Below are 22,920 nucleotides of genomic sequence, written 5' to 3' on the forward strand. Positions count from 1 at the left end.
ACAAACAGTTTCTGTAAACTAGTTCCTAGTGACTTCCATTGTATGGACAAAAATTACAATGGAAGGCAAAGGGAACCAAATCTTTCCATTTAAGTGCAACAAAAAGAATACATAATTAATACTTATTTTTATTTTTCTGTTCTGGCTAACAACAACAACCATTGAATAATCTAATGCTGCAATTATTTTCTTTCCATCCATATGCAGCAGCCCATATTCTGCAAGTCCAGTAAAAATTCAGCAACTTACTTTTTAGAGACTTGTTGATCATCGTCAGTTTTGTGTTGGCAGCTAAATATGCAGATGCAGTTGAATAAATTATGAAATGACTCACTCATAATAACAGCTAATAATATAATAACAGCATATTAATAAATAATATGTGCTTTATAAACAGCCAATATGCTAGTAATAAGCATGTTAATAAGCAACTAGTTAATACTGATTAGTGTTTCCTAATCTAAAAGTGTTACCCAAAGTAGTTTTACTCGATTGTTATAAATCAGTCTCAACAAAAGGTCTACAGTAGCAGTGATGGCATGCAATAGAACGTGACGTCTGCATTATTTATTGGAGCAAGTATGATTTGCATTATAAAAAAATATGACTGCGCTCTAAAAGAAAATACTCAAGAAATATAGAAGCAATCGAAGATATAGAATAGCCTGAAATCAAATTAATGCACAAATTGAACAAAGTATTACTCCAAGTTTTAGTTTGACATTTAACACGCCTTTTACTTCAACTCACACAGACTATTTCACAAAACTGATTTTTTTGGTCTTTTGTGCCTGTGCACTCTTGGGGCATCATGATTGGGGTTAATAGAGCACACAACAGCCAATATCTGGATGCAGTCGGGTCCTCTGAACACAACACTCTTCCAGTAGGAGGCCGTTGACTGGGCGAAATGTCAAGACTCCTTTCCGAATGAGAAGGGATGGGGGCGATGAATAATTCATGGGGAGAGTTCAGTCGAACACAGTGCTGTGTCTGTTCAGCTGTCGCTTCGGCAAGCAAGAGAGAGAGAGGGGGGTGGGGGACACAAGACTGTAGGAAAACACCGGAGCTGATTTGCCATCTGGACCTCATATCAGACAGCTTGACATGTTCCTGGAGGAATCGACACGGGGCGAACTCTTCATGTTAGCCCCCTCTTGAGAAATGGCATATTTAGTGGTAATTATGACATGCCGGGATGAGATTTGAACATCCAGGGCTTTGTTTGTTTGGAGAAGGCAGGGTTGGCACAAATCGGAGAGGCTCTCCTTCAGGGTTATGAGGCCAATATTGATCTGACAGCATCTCAAAGAGGAGATATATGGAAAGACATTTCCTTGAGCGTGTGGATGCAGCCAAGTAGCTTGAACTTTCTTTTACTAACTTGTTTACAATGACAGATTTTCGCAGCTGAAGGTTACAGTACCACCGGTCGCTGGTAGGCGATGCTGCTGGGAGTGTGGAATTGGCTGTAGATTTTGAAAACTAATCACAAATGAGAAAAAAAATGCCTACATCGTCACCCATGCTGCCAAAAATTGCCAGCTCATATTGAAAATTAATGACTTATGGTGATTTTGTCAACGCAAATCATGGTCAGTGCGGACAGCCCCTTTAGTCCAACAAACTTCATAGAAAAATTTGAGACTTAGACTCAATAGAATGAATATACTTCCTATACTTCCACGAAGATTCAGCTTTGCAATCATAGGAATAAATTGCATTTTAAAATATATTCTAATGGTTTTTAATTGTAATAATATTTGTAAGAATATTTACTGTATTCTTCATTAAATAAATGCATTGTTAAGCATACAAGACTAAGTCTTATTTATTCCAAACATTTTTCAAATTAAACCTAAATTTTTACCAAATTGCAGTTGTTTAATTTTACAATTGAGCTACATGAAATGTTCGACAAGTGAAAAACAATGTCAAGCTTACTCGGTTCTTCACAGTCTTTTTTTTTTTTCAGTTTTGCTTTTGCAAGAAAATCCATATTGTTAAATAAAGTATTAATAATAAATGCATAAAAATGAACAAGTTGATCAATACTAATTTCCATTTGAAAAATGTAAATTTCTCACCATTGATTTTGACAAGGTTTTCATTATTAAACAGACCTTGGTGGCATTCAGTTCATACAGTTTGGTTACAAAATGTAATTAATTAAAGTGCTGGAGCGTATAAATAAATGACACTTTCAAGTTGCAATATTTGAAGATTGAGGGGCAGGTGGAACCTGAACAAATCTCAATACCCAATACACTCTCACACACACACCCTTCGCCCAACAAACATACAGTTTAAAAGGTGCTTCATTTCTGCGCCACAAGTGGCACCAAATGGAAAGGGTATGAGGTCATTTCAACATCGAGAAAAAACACTTTGCCTTTAAACTAGGACTTAAAACACATTCTCTATATTCACATCTTGACATTTGCTTACACACTTTCCTATAAAATAAGACTAAATATGTACACGCAAACATTTCAAACAGTGTTGGCATAGTCAAGATCACAGGTGTTTAAATTACTCAGAATAACAGTATGAAGTTTATTACTGTTATGAAGGGTAAGTAAACTTGAGAATCTCTTCAAATAAAACTGTACAGAGAAGTTTGCAGAAACTCAAAGCACAACAAATCCAGTATTAGGCAGCAAAGATAAAGGTTTTATCTGTCGTTTTATTTAGTTATTCTGACACACAAATTTTCCAAGGATTTACATTAAATAACAAAGGAAAGGGCAAGTCCTGTTTTAAAATCGAGAATATATTAACAAAGTGAATAGTTTATGTAAAGGTCCACATAAACGTCAAATGACGCTGGGTGATTCGTCAAAGGCTGGATAACTTTCATTGGTATGTTCCACTGAAGACTTCCCAAATAAACCTGACACATGTATCCAGACGCATTAAATAAAGTGAGGCATCCAAATGAGTTTTAGTAAAATATGCATCTGAGGCATCTGTTCCCACTGTCTCTCAGATGTCCGTTTGCAGTGTCTGACTGAAGAATATCCACCACAATCCATTAAAGAAGCACTGAAAGCATGAGTGGTATCATGAGAACAAAGCTTGATGCGACTGATGAAATGCAGGTAGGCACAAATCCTCCGCCGGTGGATTATTTTGGGGAACAAAACAGTCCCTTCAGTGTATGGTGGGTATGTCTCCAATCCAAGCTCCAGGTAACGGTCTGGGACATGTGTATTCGTTCTGCAGGGAACAAACAAGACGTAAGATGATTATCACGGTAAAAAAACATGAGGTTCAGCTTAGTACTGATACAGGGGTCAATGACATTAGGCTTTTTTTTTTTTTGTAGGTATATTTTCATAAAGGGAAGCCACACATATAACAACTTACACACTTTAAAAAAAATAAAAATAAATTATAAATTAGTTATAAACGTGAATGTGCATATGTGAAAAGGATTTATCGCCTCATAGGTAAAACGTATATGTATGTACGTATGTATATATATATATATATATACATACATATACATATTATGTATATTCTATAGTTATATGCTATGGCTTACATTTACATTTATTCATTTAGCTGACGCTTTTATCCAAAGCGACTTACAATTGCTATATATGTCAGAGGTCGCACGCCTCTGGAGCAACTAGGCGGTTAAGTGTCTAGCTCAGGGACACATTGGTGTCTCACAGTGGATTCGAACCCAGGTCTTCGAAGGGGTTCGAAGACCTGGTCGATGACTTTGGTGTGGGCTCTCACACCAAAGGCATGTGTCTTATCCACTGCGCCATCACCACCCCCTTATATTGTTTCTTCATGTAATACCATATAAAATAATCATCCATATGGAAGTTTATTAAAACTATTTATGTAAAAACTATTTGTAGTTTGCATGTAGTTGTAATACATGTATATCTTTTATATTTCAGTTTACATAGGGGTTTAATATGGATATACAGTACACATATATGTACATATATACATTGGTATGGGCTAAATATATATTATTATGAAATTGTTCCGGTTACTATTAGGTTCATATGACAAATTATTTCATAAATGGAAACTGAATTATTGCATTAATTTGCATATGGGAGAAACCCTTAAGTAGTCAACATATTCTTTATTTAGTTATTATTATTATTTTTTAACAAAATTGGTTCGCTACCTATTAATACTTGACATGGTGTGACATGCAAAAAAAATATATAATACAAAAAAAACACAATATATAATATATATATTGGCAATAATTCAGTTTCCATTTATGAAATAAATGGTCATATGAACCTAATAGTAGCCGGAACAATTTCATAATATATTTAGCCCATACCAATATATATGAATCCAATGAGTACAAGGAGCACATTTCTAAAATCTCAGCGCTAAACTAGATTTTTGAAATTTTCTGTATATTATTTGTCATTGACCCACAGAACAAAACGTTAATTAAAGATACATCTGATTATATAAAAGTGTCAGGATAATAATACAGACACACCGATTCACCCGCATGCAATTTTAGTGTAAAATGAAATGCTCATGCATGGCCAAAAACAAACAAACAAAAAAAATGAATTTGTGAAGCAGCACTGGATGATTTGTCAGCTTTCAGTTAAGGAAGTAAGAAATCGAAATATAGCAGCACATTGTGTGCCATCTTTGTTAAGATGTTAATTAGAGTTGAGACGACTGAATTTACTCAGCTCAAGTGACCTTGCTGTCATGAGCACTTTGTCTTAAATGGATTAAGCAAACTGCCACGAATACTAATTAGCAATATGTATTGAGCACAATCATCATTATCTCAATTATCCCCAAGTTCAACTAAGGTTCTTTCAGAAACCATGGGAATAACAGCTATACAGTCCAATGAGTCAACGTGAAGACATCTTTTCATACAAAGATTGAAGTAATTATTTGATAAAATGAGCACAAAAAGGGATGCTGCGTTTTCTGTGAATAACAGTCTTCATGGATGAAATCTTTCTCACATATATACATACATACATACATATATATATATATATATATATATATAACAAATTTTGAATGGCAAGTTTGTAATCTTTCTAAGGGAAAGTTGACGCAGCTTATTCCAATAGTCCCCATACACTTTTATTGTATGGAAAAGTGCATCTTGAACATTCTGCTAAATATCTAATTTTGTGAGCCACAGAAAAAAACAAAAAAAGTCATACACGCAAAAACAATGACCACATTAATGTTTTCTGAACAGAGAAATGGGACACAAGTTTCATAGTTTCTGCAAACAATGCACAAGTAGCAGATTCTTCAGGAGGTAGCTCTCGGAAGGAGAGAAATTAGCAAAAGTAAGGGAATCTGTTTTTTTAGTTATAAAGACATGTTTTGTGTTTAACACCTTAGAAAACTAAAAATGGCAGCTTTTTACCACCATTGTGAGACCATGTTTGAGCTGCCTGAGGATGAGCTTTGATTTTCTTGTAGTCAAACTGGCTGACACAAGCTGTACCCCAGACTTACAACTGAAATTAACTTCTACTGAGAATGCAAGTATTGTCAGCGAGTTCTTTCATTGACAATCATCAGCCAATGCAGGACTCTATATACAGCCATTGAAAATTACTTGGATGTGTGTATGTGGAAAATTACTGAGCTGCACCGTTAAAATTCATGGATAGACAATGTCATCAAAACTCCATAATTCATCTGACCTTAAATGCAAATGTGTCAACTGTGCATTCTGCTCCATTAAAAATGGCATCCAGTATGTACGCCCCAATGCAAAATTAAAGTATGCTGGGTGAATATTAAATGGATCATGCAGATGTTGTTGGGTAACCTTCTGAGAGTGTCCAGTAACTCATTAAATATTCATGAGCATACATATTTGTTAGTTAGTGAGTGGATTTGCAAACACCTGGAAATGTCAAATCTACCACAGACAGATTGCAAAATGCATTATTGTGGACTGTAGGTCAATGATAGTCTTTGTTTTTGAATTATCTATCTATCTATCTATCTATCTATCTATCTATCTATCTATCTATCTATCTATCTATCTATCTATCTATCTATCTATCTATCTATCTATCTATCTATCTATCTATCTATCAGATTTTAATCACTTAAGAACAACAAATGCTCTTACGCAAAAATGTGACTAAAGGACCCTATAATGTATGGAATGAAGAATCCTTACAAAATAACAAGCACTTCAAGACACTCAAGACAAAAGCTGGGTGCAGATGCACACTTTAGAATGCTAAAAGCAGACTTTATTTTCTTGCACTGTGCTGCTGAAATCAGCATTCGATTAGCAACCTATGAGCTTGACCTTTAACTTCAGAAGGATTGTAATGCAACATAGATGACATTCAGTATTTGTCATCGGCTGTGTTTGGAAAAGATTATATAAGGAATAACTGACTACAGACTGTTGAATTATTACGAAAAATAATACTTGCTTGGTCAGTGTCATTGTGGGTTTTGGTTATTTTGCTGCTGTAGGCTGTTATGACTTTTAGAACAACTTTGAAGTGGTATACGGAACACTAGCGTAGTTGAATAACCTGGCACTACTTCATAGCTGCAAATTCCTGAAAAATAACTGCAGACTTTAGAATGTTTTACTATATATTTAAATAATTTTTTACAGTAAAATATTACTACAGTAATATTTCTTATTTCTAATAATAATAATTATTATTATTATTTATTAGCTATATTTACATATAATCAGAAAATTATGTAGCACTTCAGACAAGCACCGCAAACCTGGATTTTTCAAAATCAAATAAAATTTTAATGACAATTTTTATCAGTTAAAATGCAATTATATTCTTTTCTCCAAATCGTGCAGCCCTAATAAGCATGTTAAACTGTAACGTGCTACCTTTTGCATGTTTAATTCAGCAAGCTCTGTCCATTTATTATCTTGCAATAAAAATTAAAAAAATTTTTTTTTTTTTGCATTTTATTCCAATTTTGTGTTAAAACGTTTTAATGTTAGTCAGATCAGAAAAAGTCACATACAATCCTCAGGGATAACACCTATCACTGGAAATGAAGATAAAGTGAAGCCCAATGCATTGTGGGATAAAGTATAGCAACTAATTTTTTAAATTGGCATAATCCATAATGATAATAATTAAGTTGTTAATTATTAAGGTCTTTGCACTATGTATATTTCTATGACAAAAAAAACAGTTTTACAGTTATATTCTTACATTGTGAGTATTTAAAGCAAATGAATGAAGAGACTGAATGTTGCTGTCGTCATTAAACTGCAAATTCATCTTAACTGACACTTTCTATACATTATATCCATTACAATACAGCAGAAATGATACAGACTTCAATATGGAATATTTATTTGTTCAGTTTATCAATCAACAGATTAATCAGTTATTAAAATAGTTGTTGCTTACAGTTCTAATGGATAGTATACATGCTTCACACTGCAGAAATAATAATAGCAGTATGGTAGCATGTGTTAAGACAGCAGTGACAGACACAATGACAGGGTAAACAGCACAGTCCTGTCATTACTGACAACAGACCAGCCACCAATCAAAAATGACGCGGCAAAGATGCGATAAAACAGACAAGGTGAAACATATTTAACACTGAGATGAGTATGGCTGGAAATTCCAACAAAGAGATACACAGAAACCCCAGATGGTAAAGCTGACTTAACTAATTAGTGTGCTAATAAGTTTTGCCTGGCTGACCCCTTGGCACCGCCAATTATCACAAAACACGCAGTTTAAAGCCAAGTTAAATAATGGATGATCACTTAGACTTCCACTTTGTAGGCCAGGGTGATTACCTACACTGCGTTTAGTCTTTATTTAGGAAAGTAAAATTAACCTCACTTCCTCGTGGGCAGAGCTGTAATTAGATCATATTAGTGAGCTTTAATTAGGATCAGAAATATGTAGTAATTAGCTTGTATTGTGTCAGGAGTATGAAGCGCTAAGTGAGACATATGTCAGACTAAACCTGTCAGTAAAACCACGCTGTTTCTCTACTAGTTTCCAGCCCAAGGCTCCAATTATCCCATTGTGTCTGCCAAACAACGGGAGGTCAGCTGCTGTGCACAGGGTCTCCTGCTTTCCTTTTTGCATATCGCAAACATGAGAGAATGACCAAATGAGAGAAGTTTTAGAGCGAGGAGAAAAGGTTGCCTTTGAAAAGTGCTCCAACCTTACAGTGAGTTTTGCTCTTTTTAAACTGATGCCTTTGAACTGAGGCTCTTTCGAGATGCCTGGATGTGTGATCATTTGTTGATTTTTCAAATAGATGTGTAGGTTATGTATATTGTCAGAATAACTTCTTCAGGTGTATCTTGAATAAGTATCATTTGAATCAAAGAATCAAGTTGAGCCTGTTACATTCAAAATTCAAGAAGTGAAACATTAACAATGTCATTAGTAACCATAACTAAGACACTATTTTACTAAATGTATATGGTCCAATAAAAGGATAAAATACATAATACACAGTAATAATTATCTACATTAGAAGTAAAACATTTCAATATAAGACAATTGGACAAATATAACGGGCCATTTAAGTATTATTTATATACTATTATAGTATTTATTGCAATTATTATTTTAGTTTTACATTTAATTTTATTTGCTTTTTGTCAATTTATTTTGTTTGTTTTACATTTAATAATTTTATTTGCTTTTTTCCTGTCTTTTATTTAAAATTTTGATATAGTGTTAACAGATTTTAATTTTAACACCCCAACTTGCCAATTAAGGCCACATTTCTAATTTTCATTTTTTTCAAACATTTTATTAATTGATTTTATTTCAGTTACTGGAAATTACTTCAGTTTAGTAATAATAGTTTCAGTTTAGTTAACTATACCAAAACAAATGGGGAACATTTCTGAATTATCAAATGAATTATTTGAGAGATGAATTAGTGAAATTTTAAATTGATTCGTTTGAAATGATTCACTGAAATGGACCGAAATCACCAACTCTAAACAGCATTTTGGCTACTGAAGTTTAAATCAGGAAGTATCATGACACAGCCCTAGTGTCTTATAAGAGAAAGAGGACGTTCAGTCTTCGTTCTGCTCTGGTGCTCTTGGACTCATTCACCATGTATGACAATTCACATTACACGGGGCATTTCCACCCTCCAATCTCTCTGATCCAAGGACAGCGGCGGTCTGTTTGAACCCCGGAGCTGTGTTTATTTATTTTTGCATTATTGAGCTCATTACTGCTGAGCCACATCTGAGCACCCGGACACATTATTCACCACAAGACGCCGGATATCACTGATCTTCCTTTTGTAATCTTGAGAAATGCAATATTGAAATTCAGTAGGTTATTAAGATAATAACTGGATACGTTTTCGTCCACTAACAATACTGATGTTAATAGGGCACAGTATGTGTCATGGTTTCCATCAAATGCTATGGAAAGATCTTCTTTTACAGTGATAGGGAATTTTCAAAAGCGTAACTACCCTGGTTTCAAGTTAACATATAGACTAGTGTGCTCTTCCACACTGTAAAAAATGTCAGACCTCCCAACTCAATTTTCTAGTGACTGATTGCATCTAAATTTTTCCATTGGCCCAATTGAATTTCTGAAAACTGAATTTGGCAACAGTCTGTTAACATTAGCTCCATGAGAAATAATATGTTAAGACAATGGAAAAATATCAGTCACTAGAAAATTTGGTGTTGGGAGGTCTGAAATTTTTTACAGTGCACACATTTTTGCCATAATATCATATTTTGGTGTGTTAAAATATTGGGGACAGTATGCGTCTCGGAGCAATCCAATATTTTTCAATACATACCTTTCTTCAGCTACTTTCTTGAATTTATTTTAAAGCAATTATCTGAAAATATTTTTGGAGAAAATAATCTTGTTTGATTGGATTATGTGGATTATTTCCCATTAGTCATTTCAACTGTGTTGGAATCATATTCAGTGTTAGAGCCAAAAATAAAAATAAAAAATTCATAAAAGTACTTCTGTCCCTTGTGGCACAATATGAAAAAAGTTAGAGGTAGAGAGAGAGAGAGAGTGAATGTGGATTGTTTGATTTCGCTGGACTGCAGCCTCCATATGTGAAACATGCATTCGTGCGCCCACAGGCAATAAAAAAGCATCTCTTCAACCATCTTTCCACTGCTCATCAGCCTTCAATAATTCAAAGATTTGTGAAAAAAAAGTTGATAGAAGGTAGCTATGAAATATGACTAATAACCTTTTTTTTTCAACTGAAGAACTAACTATACATTTAATAAAAAACTACTTATTCTTTCTGTTAAGATTATGAAATGAGTAAATAAAAGATGAAGCTATAAAGCTATAAATTCATCTTCCAAAACTCAACTTAAAAAAAAATGAAACAATAACATTTATAAAATAAAATAAAATAAATTAAAATACAAATAAAAAGACTGATGTTGATGAAAGGTACTGTATCTCTAAGAAATGTGACTAATAATCAGTATTTTTAAAATTAAAGAAATAACTATACATTCTATAAAAAATTATCTTATAAAAAATTATTCAAATAAAAAAAAAATGCAAGTTGTTGACTGAATCAAGGAATATGGACTATGGCAAATGTACAGTTCAAAGGTTCTTGTTTGAGGTGTCATACAATGGGACATGTGTTTGCTTGGAGAAACTGAATCTTTGCCATGTGAATGATGCACAGATCAGCTGATATGTTCTCTGTACTCAAGACAAAAGCTGAGGAATAACAGTCTTTGACCTCTGAAGCCCTATACTGAGCCTTTTACATGGTAGAGCATCCTCCACACAATTTCAATTGCACTAAAGTAAACCCAAGTCCACAGAGATTACAGATCTTTTTTTTTCTCTGTATTCCATCCTTGCACATTCACTGAAGCTCTTTGGTAAAGATTTAGTCTGTTAACTCATGGTTGGAAGCTGTATATCAAAAATCTAACTGTGTAGCCATCAGATTTCACTGACCTGTTTAAATGAAAGTTTGCTAGGAAATGCACAAACAGAAGATAAAAAGAATTCAATCATTAAATATGCCTCCTGTATTTAATAAGAAAGATGTTTGAGCCAAATACTGAGGCTCCACTATATCAACAAAGCTGAAATGCATGTTAGATCGGCATGATGGGGCTACAGTGTGAATCCTCCATCTGTGTACTCATCAAATGAAAACTTGAATGACGTTTTGAAAGAGTTTAGATATGCCCAGAGTGAAAGCAGCATGTCAATTTAATCATTTGGTTGTTTATTCTGCCACTGCAGTAGATCAAGAGTATCTCTCTCAAATCGCTGCGCTCTCACATTTATTTTAAAGCTCCACCAAGAAAGAAACCAGGCGTGCCTGTTGTCTTCGCCTGAGGACTGTATATTGTTACAGCTGGGGCTTTTAATAAAACCCAAGACCTTTTGTACTATTAATTGTCCATTTGGGGCAAGCCTAGAGTCATTTACAATGTACAAACAAGACTTTCATGCTTGGTTCACTAGAAGTGGAAAAGTATTTATGTTTGGCCTAATTTGTTAAATTCATCCTACACATAATCATTTCCTACACCCGACTTACCACGTGGCCTAGTTTTGTATTTATTTTCGAAGAGACGTCTGTTTAAGTGTAGGAGGAGAAGGAGACAGAAGTTTGAAAGACATGTTCTACTTCTCTTGTTACCTTTGGACTTTTAACTATTTTTACTCTTTCTTCAAATTCATAATGACGGCCCATTTTGGCATCTAGAGGCATTAAGTATATTTAATGGACATTTTAGTCTGATGAGGCAATGAGAATCAATGGGCATGTACTGGATCTGGTTAAAAAAAAAAAAAAAAAAGAGGAAAACTTGCTTACAGTAGAGTTAGAAAGCTGAAATCTGAAAATGTAATTTGAAAATATTTCTACAGTACATTGTGAATGTATTTAAAATATTTATGACATATCTGATTTACTGATAAAAACGATCATTCAATTTTATTTGGAGTACTACTTGCGCACAGTACACATTTCTTCTTATTAATCCTGAAATGTGTTTTAATGTCACTGAAAAGTATTGTATGATCTTTGAATAATATTGGTCTTTAAATGCAAGATATTTAAAGTGTACCCAAAGTATACTTGCAATAGTTCCACTTTAGCACAATTAAATATACTTCATTATATCTTTAAGTAGGACTACTTAAAGACACTACTTCTGCACAATTAAATTGTATTAACTACAAAATGAGTTGTTCCAATTTAGCAGACTTTAAGTATACCAGTTTAGTACACTAAAAGTACAACTGCACAACGTTTTTAAGTACATCAATATGTAAATGTATTTGTAGTATACTTAGCATGAAATACATTTCAAATGTTTTCCTCACTAGCATATCACTAATTGTCTTAAATTGATCTTACACAATTTCTTTCACCTGACTTAGCACGTAGCCTAGTTTTTTTTTTTTTTTTTTTTTAACAATAGTGGTAAAGTTGCTCACGCCTAAAGAGTTTCAATCCTCTTCGATGTTTATTTATTTATTTAAAGCTTCATAAGGCTATGTCAAAAATAATTTTATGAAAAAATTTTTTTTTTAAGATTTTCTGAACAGGCCCAACTATCTGAATGTAGAAAAGATACTGATCACTAAGGCCCTGTTGTATTTGAAACTTTTTGCTAAATTTTTTGTAAAATATATGAAGAAATATCTTGAGTCACCATTTTCAATCACTAAACATATTATAGTTCAAATAACCAAATTTGTTGCAGAAGTGTTGTAATTTGACCTTGTTGTACAACAACAAAAAAAATTCTAGAACTATTCCTGAAATGCAGCTTAGAGTGCACTGTAGAAATAACACTCAAGTATTATTCAACTGCTTTAAAAATAAGTGGTTTTGTTATAGTGGGTTTTCAAGGGTTAAATATAAATAATAAAAATGTTTTATTATGGATGTGTGCACTTTATTTGACGTATTGTGGACCGTTTAACAGAAACACCCACCCACTACAAAGATAAATCAGGACCATTTTTAATATAACTCTGATATTTATTTATTTTTCCAGTTTTGCTGAAATGTATTTAGAGGCACGTATTTCCAACGAGCCTATGTTGACCATTTCCGTCTTTGTGCTTCAACCAGGGACTGGGGCTGCAAATTAGCCTCTGGCTAGAAGCCTATATGTAGAGCATCGGCTGCATGAAATTGTAGCAATGTTATACTGCATTGTCCCTGTTAAATAAACTAATAAATAAATAAATAAATATTTAGTATTTAATTTAAATGTGTTTCACCAAAAATTATAAATTCAAAAAAAATGTGATCATGCAGATGCCTAAAGAGCACCTGACTGTATCCCTGAGATATCTGAAGCATCTTCCCCATCCACACTGTAAATGTATTTCCACGTATTGAAAATTCAGAGCAATCATATCTGAATCTTACTAATGCATTCTGTGGGAAAGGAAGAGATGAATAAGCTCATTCAAGTCCAAAGAGCTGCCTGGGCTTTCATTCCTTCTCCCCTTCTTGCTCGCCACTGCAGATTCTATTATAAACCAAAAGCTTCAGCACACTGTGATACATGGGTACTGCTCATGATCAGCGCGTCTTACCCGCATCCACAGGGCAGCCTCCACTGTGCATGGCCTAAAATGAAAAGCTCTGAACCCGCCACAGCAACACTGTGCTCGCATAAGCAGAATGGACGCCTACTCTTGTATTATTAAACATCGTGAGGAACCCGTACAGTAACAAAAACAACAATTCTACTGAGACTAAGGACCTGAACGATCTAGTAAGTGATACCGTTATATTTAAAGTTTTGTGTCACAATCTTTGCTTTAATCTTTACACGATTTGTTTTTCAGTTCCTTTGACAATATTCAAAGGAGTTTTAATCATAGGAATAAAAATATTGTATAATGAGCAGCCTCATTTCTTAAAAGTTTTACTGCTCTTGTTGAGGTTACAGTATGTTTATTATTGAGTCATAATGAAATGTTGTAAGAATGAAGACATTCAGCTTTAAAAGATGACTAAGATGATACCTGGACTAAGAATTAAAGACTAAACATAACGAAAAGTAAGCAGCAAAACATTGGTAAAAAAGACAGAGTAATTAAGAGCAATTTAATTAATAAAGATACACTCTAAAAAAAAGGTGCTACATAGCACTAAAAGTGGTTCTTGGCTCGTAATCATAGGGGGAACCACTTTTGGTGGTATCTTTAAAGGTGATATACAGCATCTTTGTCAAACTGATATCTTTACACGTTTACTTCATTTTTTTTTTAGACAGAATCATAATTGTTCATTTTCCACTTAATGATGCAACCTGATGAGCATTAGTAGCTTCTACCGCTGTCTGACTGTTTTCTCTTCTGTGATCACTGTTATGACTCATATGAAGATCATTTGCTGCTCACATCCGTCTTAAGTCACTCATATTACATGTTTGTAGTTTGTAGAAGTTCCGATGTCGAAATTCCATGTTGTTGCGTACATCATAAACCCAGAGAAACGTTTCTGCATGTGAAACAAAGCTAATAAACACACGATTATGATAGTATATGATTTGTATACGATTTTCATGCGTTTTGTGGTATTATAAAGTATGTTTATGTGAGAAATACTAAGCAGCTGTAGCGATTAGCTGTTTATAAAAGGCTCCTAATAACATTTCAACAACATTATATGACCAAAAGCCACATTAGATTACAACCGGAAGATATTACAAACACTCGCTGGTGTGTTTAAAGTGAGTTTTGACTAAAAGCAATCTATTAATGTTATAAATTGTCTTTTGTATTATGATGCTAATAGTAGCTCTAATGCGATTATATTTCATGATGCATTTTGGCAAAATAATTCAGGTTGGGTCATGTTTTCTTTAATTCTGTAGAAAGACTCTTGATAATAAATGGATAAATGTATATTGGGATCAAAGCGATGTGGGCAAGGAGGCACTGGATTATGAGGAATGGGTGAAGAGGTTTTATAAAATAAAAATAAAAATTGGAGGCTGAAATTTTCTGGCTCTGGTTGTGACACTGTGTAGATGAAAATAACTTTAATGCAGTGTTTAATGTTGATTTTCAACTACTCTGCAAAAGGGCCCCTTTTAGCTGTTATTTTGTATTTCGTGTTCAGCAGGTTAGCTTTTTGTAGAATATGCTTTAACTATCATTGTCTTCAGTTATCTAATTATTAGAACATGTCAGTCACAAAATATGCTCCGATATGTGTATCCACATTAGCTCTGGACATCCTAATGGCCGATGCATGTCAATGCTGGACAAGGGAAAAAAAATGAACACAGTACCAATGGTAAAAAATAAAAAAAAATAAAAAACTTGTCAGCGGGTGATAGTTCCTATTCAGTGTGAATAGCTCCATGGGAATCCATTGCCTCTATTCAAAATCTTCTTCTAAGACTTAGACTAAGGAATGGTAAGGAGACTTTTGGAGGAAAAGAACTCCATTCACCCCTTTCACCATAAATGGCAAAGACATTGGGGTGGAATAGCTCTACATGGGGGTCCCCCGGTCAATAAACGAGAGTGGGTAGCAAAAACAACTCCTTGTATAAGAAGGCTTGCAGTACCTAGGCAGGAGGTCCCACAAGGCTCTAACTTAATCAAGAAAGGTACCTCAGTCCAGCACCAAACCTCACTCTCCTGCAGGTAGTGGTTGAAGGCAATGCTGTCCAGGCTTTCGGAAATCACGAAAAGCATCCAAATCATGGGGCTCCACTGAATCCCTTCTTCCCTGCTGCCATTAAAGGAACACTCCACTTTTTTGGAAATAGGCTAATTTTACAACTCCCCTAGAGATAAACAGTTGAGTTTTACTGTTTTTGAATCCATTCTCGCTCAAAAATTACCCTAGTTACATAGCTGGGGACTACTTTCAGGCACTGCGTCATATCACTGGGTCTGCTGCACCCACTGTACGACAGCAAATTTCCTTGATTATTACACCAGAACGAGAGTATAGTTCCTAGCCATATCAGCCTAGAAAATCGCAACTTTTCATTTTCCGTCGGTCTTAGTGCACGATGTAACTACAGAAGAGTCAAGTTTTAAATAGGAAAATTATCGAAACTCTTTAGTCATTTTTGATGACCAAATGCTAATGGTGTAATCATATTCAATTATCTATGCTAAGCTAAGCTAAAAGTGCTACCGCCAGACCCGGAGATCGGCTGAATGGATTCAAAAACGGTAAAACTCAACTGTTTATCTTTAGGGGAGTTGTAAAATTAGCCTATTCCCAAAAAAAGTGGAGTGTTCCTTTAAGGTGTGCAACTCTCTCAGATGAATATGTTTAGAAAGAAGTATAGCTGCTAAAATAACTGAATTTCCTTTTTGGGATCACTAAAGTGTTCTCTTGCTTTCTCACAATTCAAAACAATACGTATCTTCTTGGGGTAACACCAAGTGCACTGACAACGTGCAAATGAATCTGACATGTAACCACCCACGTTGTTATGGAGGTGGTGTTTTACACAGAATCTCTAAAATAACACTGAAAACTTGTACAGAAATTCTGAAGCATCAGTTAAAAGGAAACTTGTATTGTGTGGTATTGTATTAGCACTTCTTATTGTTTGTTCTATCATGGATGTTCATGGTCTCATTAATTCAACTCAGTGATGTTTTCATTGCTCAAACTAAACATTTACAGAGTTTAATAGATTTTCTTATTCACTGATGTTTGGTTACTTCCATTAGCTAATTTGAATAAATAGATTACTTACAGTTGAGTATTTTGGTTTCCTTGCCATATACAAATTCTCTTTTAAGTGAAAATAAACCTTTTTGTTCAAACATGCCCTGTGCCTGTCCATTGATAAGATTTATCTCTTTGCAGTGAGACATTCTTTACAACATCAAAGAGGGAAAGACGGAAATCAAGATTTTACAGATTTTTACAGACTATTTCTGGCTGAACTGAAGCAGATCTGCATCATGGGATTTTGCATGACTGTTAAAAACAGCATCTTCACCTCACATTATGAACGCTTGTGACAAACTTCCCTATTTCCCTGCCTTTCATCACCTATGTCATCCTATTATGATTAAAATATAACAGTCATTGCTTTGCACATGAAAAATATCCCAAATTAAAATGCAGCCTTAAAAATCTTTCAAAAGAGCTGAATAAAAACCAATTATGGATTTAGACAGATAGAGAGAACGATGGTTTTAAACATGACATTAGGGAGTAAAGTAGGAGCCTTTTTGCATGCTCTAATGGGTTGTGACAATCAATATATCATTAGCCCGCACTGCAATTTTAATTATCGACACGTCTTTTTTAAAAGTTCTTTCTGCTGTACTCTTAGAAGCTAAATGATGCAAACCCATCCCCAATGCAACAGGCAGGGTTTTGACTGTCTGCAAGTGAATAATAATAATAATAATCAAATCAGAGGTTTTCAGAAACCCTTTTACATCTCAAGTGAATATCAGTGTCCCAAACACAAAGCATACTAATCATAATCATTAGGAAAAACAAAATGAATAAGCCTTTCACAAGTGAAATAATGAGGCCAAAACCAAGATGCAGATGTGTGCGGTAGGGCAGTGCTTTTTGGTAAAAGAACCATTGACTCCTGGTTTGGGGTTTATTAGGGGTGGAATGTTTCTATGGTCATATTGGTATCACTCAGTAAATGTGACTGTTTATCAGTCTGACAAGTAAAAAATGCAGATATATTTAATATATTGTTTGGTATCAATATAAGCATGTAGATGTCTGGATCTTTAAAGTAAGATGTCAACCATCAGCTAATATCAGCCAATATACCAGTTATCATCTTCAAATAATAAATAATTATTGGTATCAGCCAGAAATGCCCAGATAAGTGCAAACCAAGACAGTGTGCCTATTAATTAAAAAAGTGGAGTCAAGGAAAGTAGGCTAAATGAGACATTTCAAGAACCTAAGGAGTCAAGGGTGCTTACCCTTGCTCTGATGAATATTTGCAGCATGCACAATGAAGAATTACCTCTATTTCCTGAGTCGTTCATTTGTTTTGATCTGATTTGATTTTAGGCTGCTTTCACATGTCATACCTCACATTCCCGGGAGCTGGATATGGTGCAGGTGCAGGTACCTGTCCCATTGCCCAGCACCTCCAAGGCTTCTGGGGTGGCTGCGGGGTTGTAACTCATGTAATATTCTTGGAGCTGGGAGCTCAGGTTCTGTTCTGGCTCCTGACTCTTTTTCCTCCGCTTACGGCCCACTGAACTCTGCTGCAACAGCCGGGTGGTACCGGGGTAACGTTTCCAGGAGACATAAATTACCGACAAGACAAGGGACACTGAGAGGAACAGTGCCACCCCACCCATCACCACTTTGTGAAATGACAAATTGTCTTGCTCAGGAGCTGGTGTGGCTAATAAGCTGTCGGATGGTGAGGGTGTCCATTGATGGGAGTCTCTGGGATCTGGATTTGCACGGCTGGGGAAGGTGGGGCGTTGAGGTGGCCGAGGATAGGGAGGTGGAAATGGCGCCTCAGAGGCAGGTGAAGGCATGGGTGGAGGCGATGTTGTAGGAGCCATTGTTGGTTCAGTCGGTTCAGGGGTAAGGTCAAAATTTGGATCAAAGGTCTGCAGATACAAAGGTGATTGAGCAGTAATTTCATAATCATCACAGTCAATGTAGTTCTTTGAAGCCTCCAAGACCTTCTCCCCTTGAAGGTGCTTAGGACTGCTGCAGATTATACTAGTGTCCTTGGTGCCTCCGAAATTCTTGAGCCAGACAACAAGAGGACAAATGCCTGGTCCACAATCCCACATGTTGCCTGCAAGGCTAATGGTTGTTAGCGAGATCCAGGCAGCCACAACTTCCTGGGACACATTGGCCAGTTTGTTAGACTCCAAGTTGAGGACCTGAAGATTGGGGAGACATTGAAATACTACAGGATCTAGTACCTGTATATCATTGCCAGAGATATCAAGCTTTTGCAAGGTGTACCAGCTCCACGGAAGGCCTTGGTTGACAGCTCGAATACGGTTCCATTGTAGATAAAGGGCGCGAAGGTTAGCAAGGCGAGGAAAAAGAAAGAAGTTGATTCGTGAAAACTGATTATGCTCCAGGTGGAGCTCCATAAGTCGAGACAAACCCAGGAATGCCGTACGAGTAAGAACCCGAAGCCGATTATAGCCCAAGTCTAGAAACTCCAAGCTTCTGCACTCTAGAAATGCCCGGACGGGGATTGTCGTCAGCCCGTTGGAGCGTAAGTGCAGATTCTGCAGTTTTCGAAGACCAAAAAACTGGCCTGGCTGCAGCTCCTGCAACTTGTTGTACGAGAGGTCGAGACTGCGTAGGTTAGGTACTCCGTGAAAAGTGACATTATGAAGCTGTGAAATTCTATTGGAGCTCAAGATCAACTCCTTCAATCGCCGCACCCCTTGAAAAGCACGACTATCCACAAACATGATTTGATTGTGGTCCAGGTACAGCCACAGTAGCTGGTTAAGATGGGCAAACTGGTAAGGGAGCATTGTGTGCAGATCATTGTAGCGCAGGGATAGACCTTGACAACTAACTGAAATATTTTCTGGGACATCTTGGAAGCCAGCCGACTCACAATGGACAATCTTTCCCTCGCAACTGCAACTATAGGGGCACATCCTTTCCCCAGAACTGAACAGCAGGAGGGAGGAGGCTTGAAGGAGGAGGAGGCCCGCTAATCTCTTGTCACAAATAACAGAACCTGCAGAGGGAGAGAGCACAACATCAGCTTATCATGTTTAACAAGAAGACCAATTTTACTTGGCAAAATATTCAGCTGTCAAGGCTCATATGATTAAATTGCTGCCCCCAACCAGAGCTATAATATTTTTCTTAGGTCAAGAGGTCATTATCTAATTTGACATAACTGTTTGATACTCTTCTGTATGACTCATCTGCAATCTTGGTGAAATTTAATTAGCATTCAAGTGAAACAAGTTCAAGTAAAATATTACCCAGGACTGAAATGCTGTCATTCACAGAAATGTTAAAGGGATAGTTCACCCAAAAAAATACAATTCTGTCATTAATTCTGTCATTCTGTAATTACTCACCCTCATGTTGTTTCAAACCCGTAAGACCATTGTTCATATTCATCACAAATTAAGATGTTTCTGATGAAATCCGAGAGCTTTTTGACCCTGAATAGACAACAATGCAACTACCAAGCTGTGCCTTTCTTGCAAGCGGAGGAATGTACATGCATGCATCGTGGTAATTGTTGAATAAAGTTGTTATTTTAGTTTTCTTCGCTCACAAAAAGTGTTCTCATAGCTTCATAACAATACGGTTGATCCACTGATGTTACATGGACTATTTCAACGATGCACTTACTATCTTTCTGGGTCTTGAATGTGTCCGTTGCATTGCTGTTTATGCAGAGTCAGAAAGCTCTCAGATTTCATCAAAAATATCTTAATTTGTGATGAAGATGAAGGAAGGTCTTGCGGGTTTGAAACCGCATGAGGGTAAGAAATTAATGACAGAATTTTCATTTTTGAGTGAACTATCCCATTAATAATAATGGTAATAGTACCATTATTACCACAATGGTAATAGTAGTTAATAAGAATGGTCATTGATAGGACAGTTTTCTGTTTTAGAGTATTGCAGATTTATGAGAAACTGACTGTACATGATGGCTAAATCAAATAAAAAGAATAATATTAAAAACTTTTGCAATATTAAGTCAATTTTGCAATTGTGCAGCTCAATCAGTATTAAACAACAGGAAGTGTATGCATATATTCTATCTTAATTATCTTTATAAATACAAAAGCACATTTTTCTTTCAGACTCTTTGTTTGTGGTTTATTTCAGGATTGGTTGACCTCATAATTGGGATTGGCGGTTTGTCTGTTTCTTCAAACTGAGAGATAATAAATTAATTCATGATCATGAATAAACCTTCCCACTCCCTGTCAAGATTATCACACACAGCTCTTATACATCTGAATGGCTTGCAACTGACATATGAGAATATGAGAACTCATATTTATATTATATATGAATATGGGATCATATAGATCTCATAATGATCTCATATTCTAGGAAGACCTCAAAACGACCAATGGCAGATGTTGTACACATCCAGCTGTCACGACATCTGCACATATATTATTCAGTGACACAACACCCAGGATTTAGAAGTTCTACATCTCACAGCTCTTTAATCACTATAAAATCTTTTATTTAGCCTTTGGCACTCTCTTTTGAATTACATAAGGAGTCTCAAGAGAGTCATTTGGATTAATTTAGTGGGAACCATTTTTAAAGCTTTTTTTTTAAAGTAATCATCACCTATGCACTAATCAACTTTAAGATGTGACTAATGTCCGGCAATATCTTTAATACCATATTTTATACTGTTCTATGGAAATTGATTAGTCAATTTAGAGCCAAATCATTACATAAAACATAATTACTCCGAAGCGTTTCATATTGTGTTACCCATGCCAGAAAAGATGATGCAAAATGGACAATTTCATTACAATCTTTTGCATCTAATACGTTTTAAGTGCAACTTTTTTTTTGCCAGGAAAAAGAATACAGCAATATGCAGAACAAAGAAGAAAAAAAAATGTATCAAAGTTTTAACGTATAAGCATTCAGTTGAAGATCTGTACTGCGTGTACCATGAACTTATGGTCTACTGTAAAAAAAAAAAGAAAGAAAGGAGGATGGAGGCCATCCAAGCATACACAGCAAATTACAGAGTCATCAGTTTTACCAAACTATAATACCACTGATGCTGTTAAGACTGGAAAAATTTCAGAGGAAGACTGGAGAAAAAAAACCTAGAGATCACTGTCATTATATCTTCAAACAGTCTTTTTAAGGTCTATTTTTCTCCACAGCGGTGAAAAAAACAATTCAGAGTCTGAGCAATCAATCTCATAATTGCATATCATTGTGGTTAGCATGCAGTGACTCAGTATAGATTTCCAAGTAAACTTATGGATGCCAATGAAAGCCATCACACCAGCTATTAACTGTCCTCTGAGGCTTTTTGAGGAGGAAAAAATGACCAAGGGCCATTTCTCTGTCTTTCTAAATGACCTGTTGACTATTATCAATTCTTATGCTTCACTGGTAGTCCATTACTCATAATATCCCTCTCTGCAAGGACACACATTTGTGAAGTGACACTATGTTTGGTTCATGTTTCCTTAAGTGTCCATGTACAGGAAACATTAGATATACAATGAACAAGAACAGATTAACCTTCACAACGATTCCCTACAAACACACTGAGCTGTCCACATACTGCAGCCAGAACAATACTGAAGTGTTCTTAAAATACCCAGCTTCAAATTCCAGGAAAACTCTGTAAGTACAAATGAAAAAGTGTAAGAATTACCTGTTTGTGTGCTTCCATACAGTAATGGGCATTATTAACCCAAGTGGTCAGGGTCTGTCTCGAAAGCGTGGCCCTGTTATCTTCAGCTCGTACATGCCCTAACTAGACCATCTGGCTGCAAAGAATATATTTCTCTAGTGCCACAGCAAAATAAATCAAAAATTACATAAACTGTGAAATGCGAGTTTCCAGGCTGAATTAAATGCAATAAGATAAAAAAAAAAGACACTGTACTACAAAATAAAGGAAGGACTTTGTCTTTTTACTGAGATATTCTTGCAAGCAGCATTGTAGTTTGATTCATGACAGGTGACTGTTATGGGCCATTCTTTTAATGAATAATAACAAAAACAAGAACTGCATACTCAGTCTGATTCAGTGAGAATAGTTACCCAATTAGCATGAGCTATATGGACTAATCTCACATTTATAGTAATTATTTATTCATAAAAAGGTTTTCCATTAGTCAAAGGCTAACCAAAATATTACTCTGGTTAATTGTGCACTAAAGAGACTTCAAAAACAAAGAAGACACTAATCAACTATTGTTAAATAAAAAGGAAATGAGAAGAGTC

At 35.4% G+C, this 22,920-nt stretch overlaps 1 protein-coding gene across 1 annotated transcript in view; it reads right to left on the reverse strand.

Annotated features, from left to right (window-relative positions):
* Positions 1-3,153: 3,153 nt before the first annotated feature.
* Positions 3,154-22,920, reverse strand: part of LOC306865862 (leucine-rich repeat transmembrane neuronal protein 4-like) — a gene marked incomplete at both ends in the record, with an annotated part of 39,378 nt that continues 19,611 nt past the window's right edge. Inside the window, 2 exons of the mRNA XM_079410688.1 lie at positions 3,154-3,219; positions 18,042-19,687. Of these exons, the coding sequence (XP_079266814.1) occupies positions 3,154-3,219; positions 18,042-19,687 (1,712 nt within the window). The remainder of the gene's footprint in view (positions 3,220-18,041; positions 19,688-22,920) is intronic.

Source organism: Barbus barbus (genome assembly GCF_936440315.1).
Source record: "Barbus barbus genome assembly, chromosome: 47".
NCBI classification, from domain to species: domain Eukaryota; kingdom Metazoa; phylum Chordata; class Actinopteri; order Cypriniformes; family Cyprinidae; genus Barbus; species Barbus barbus.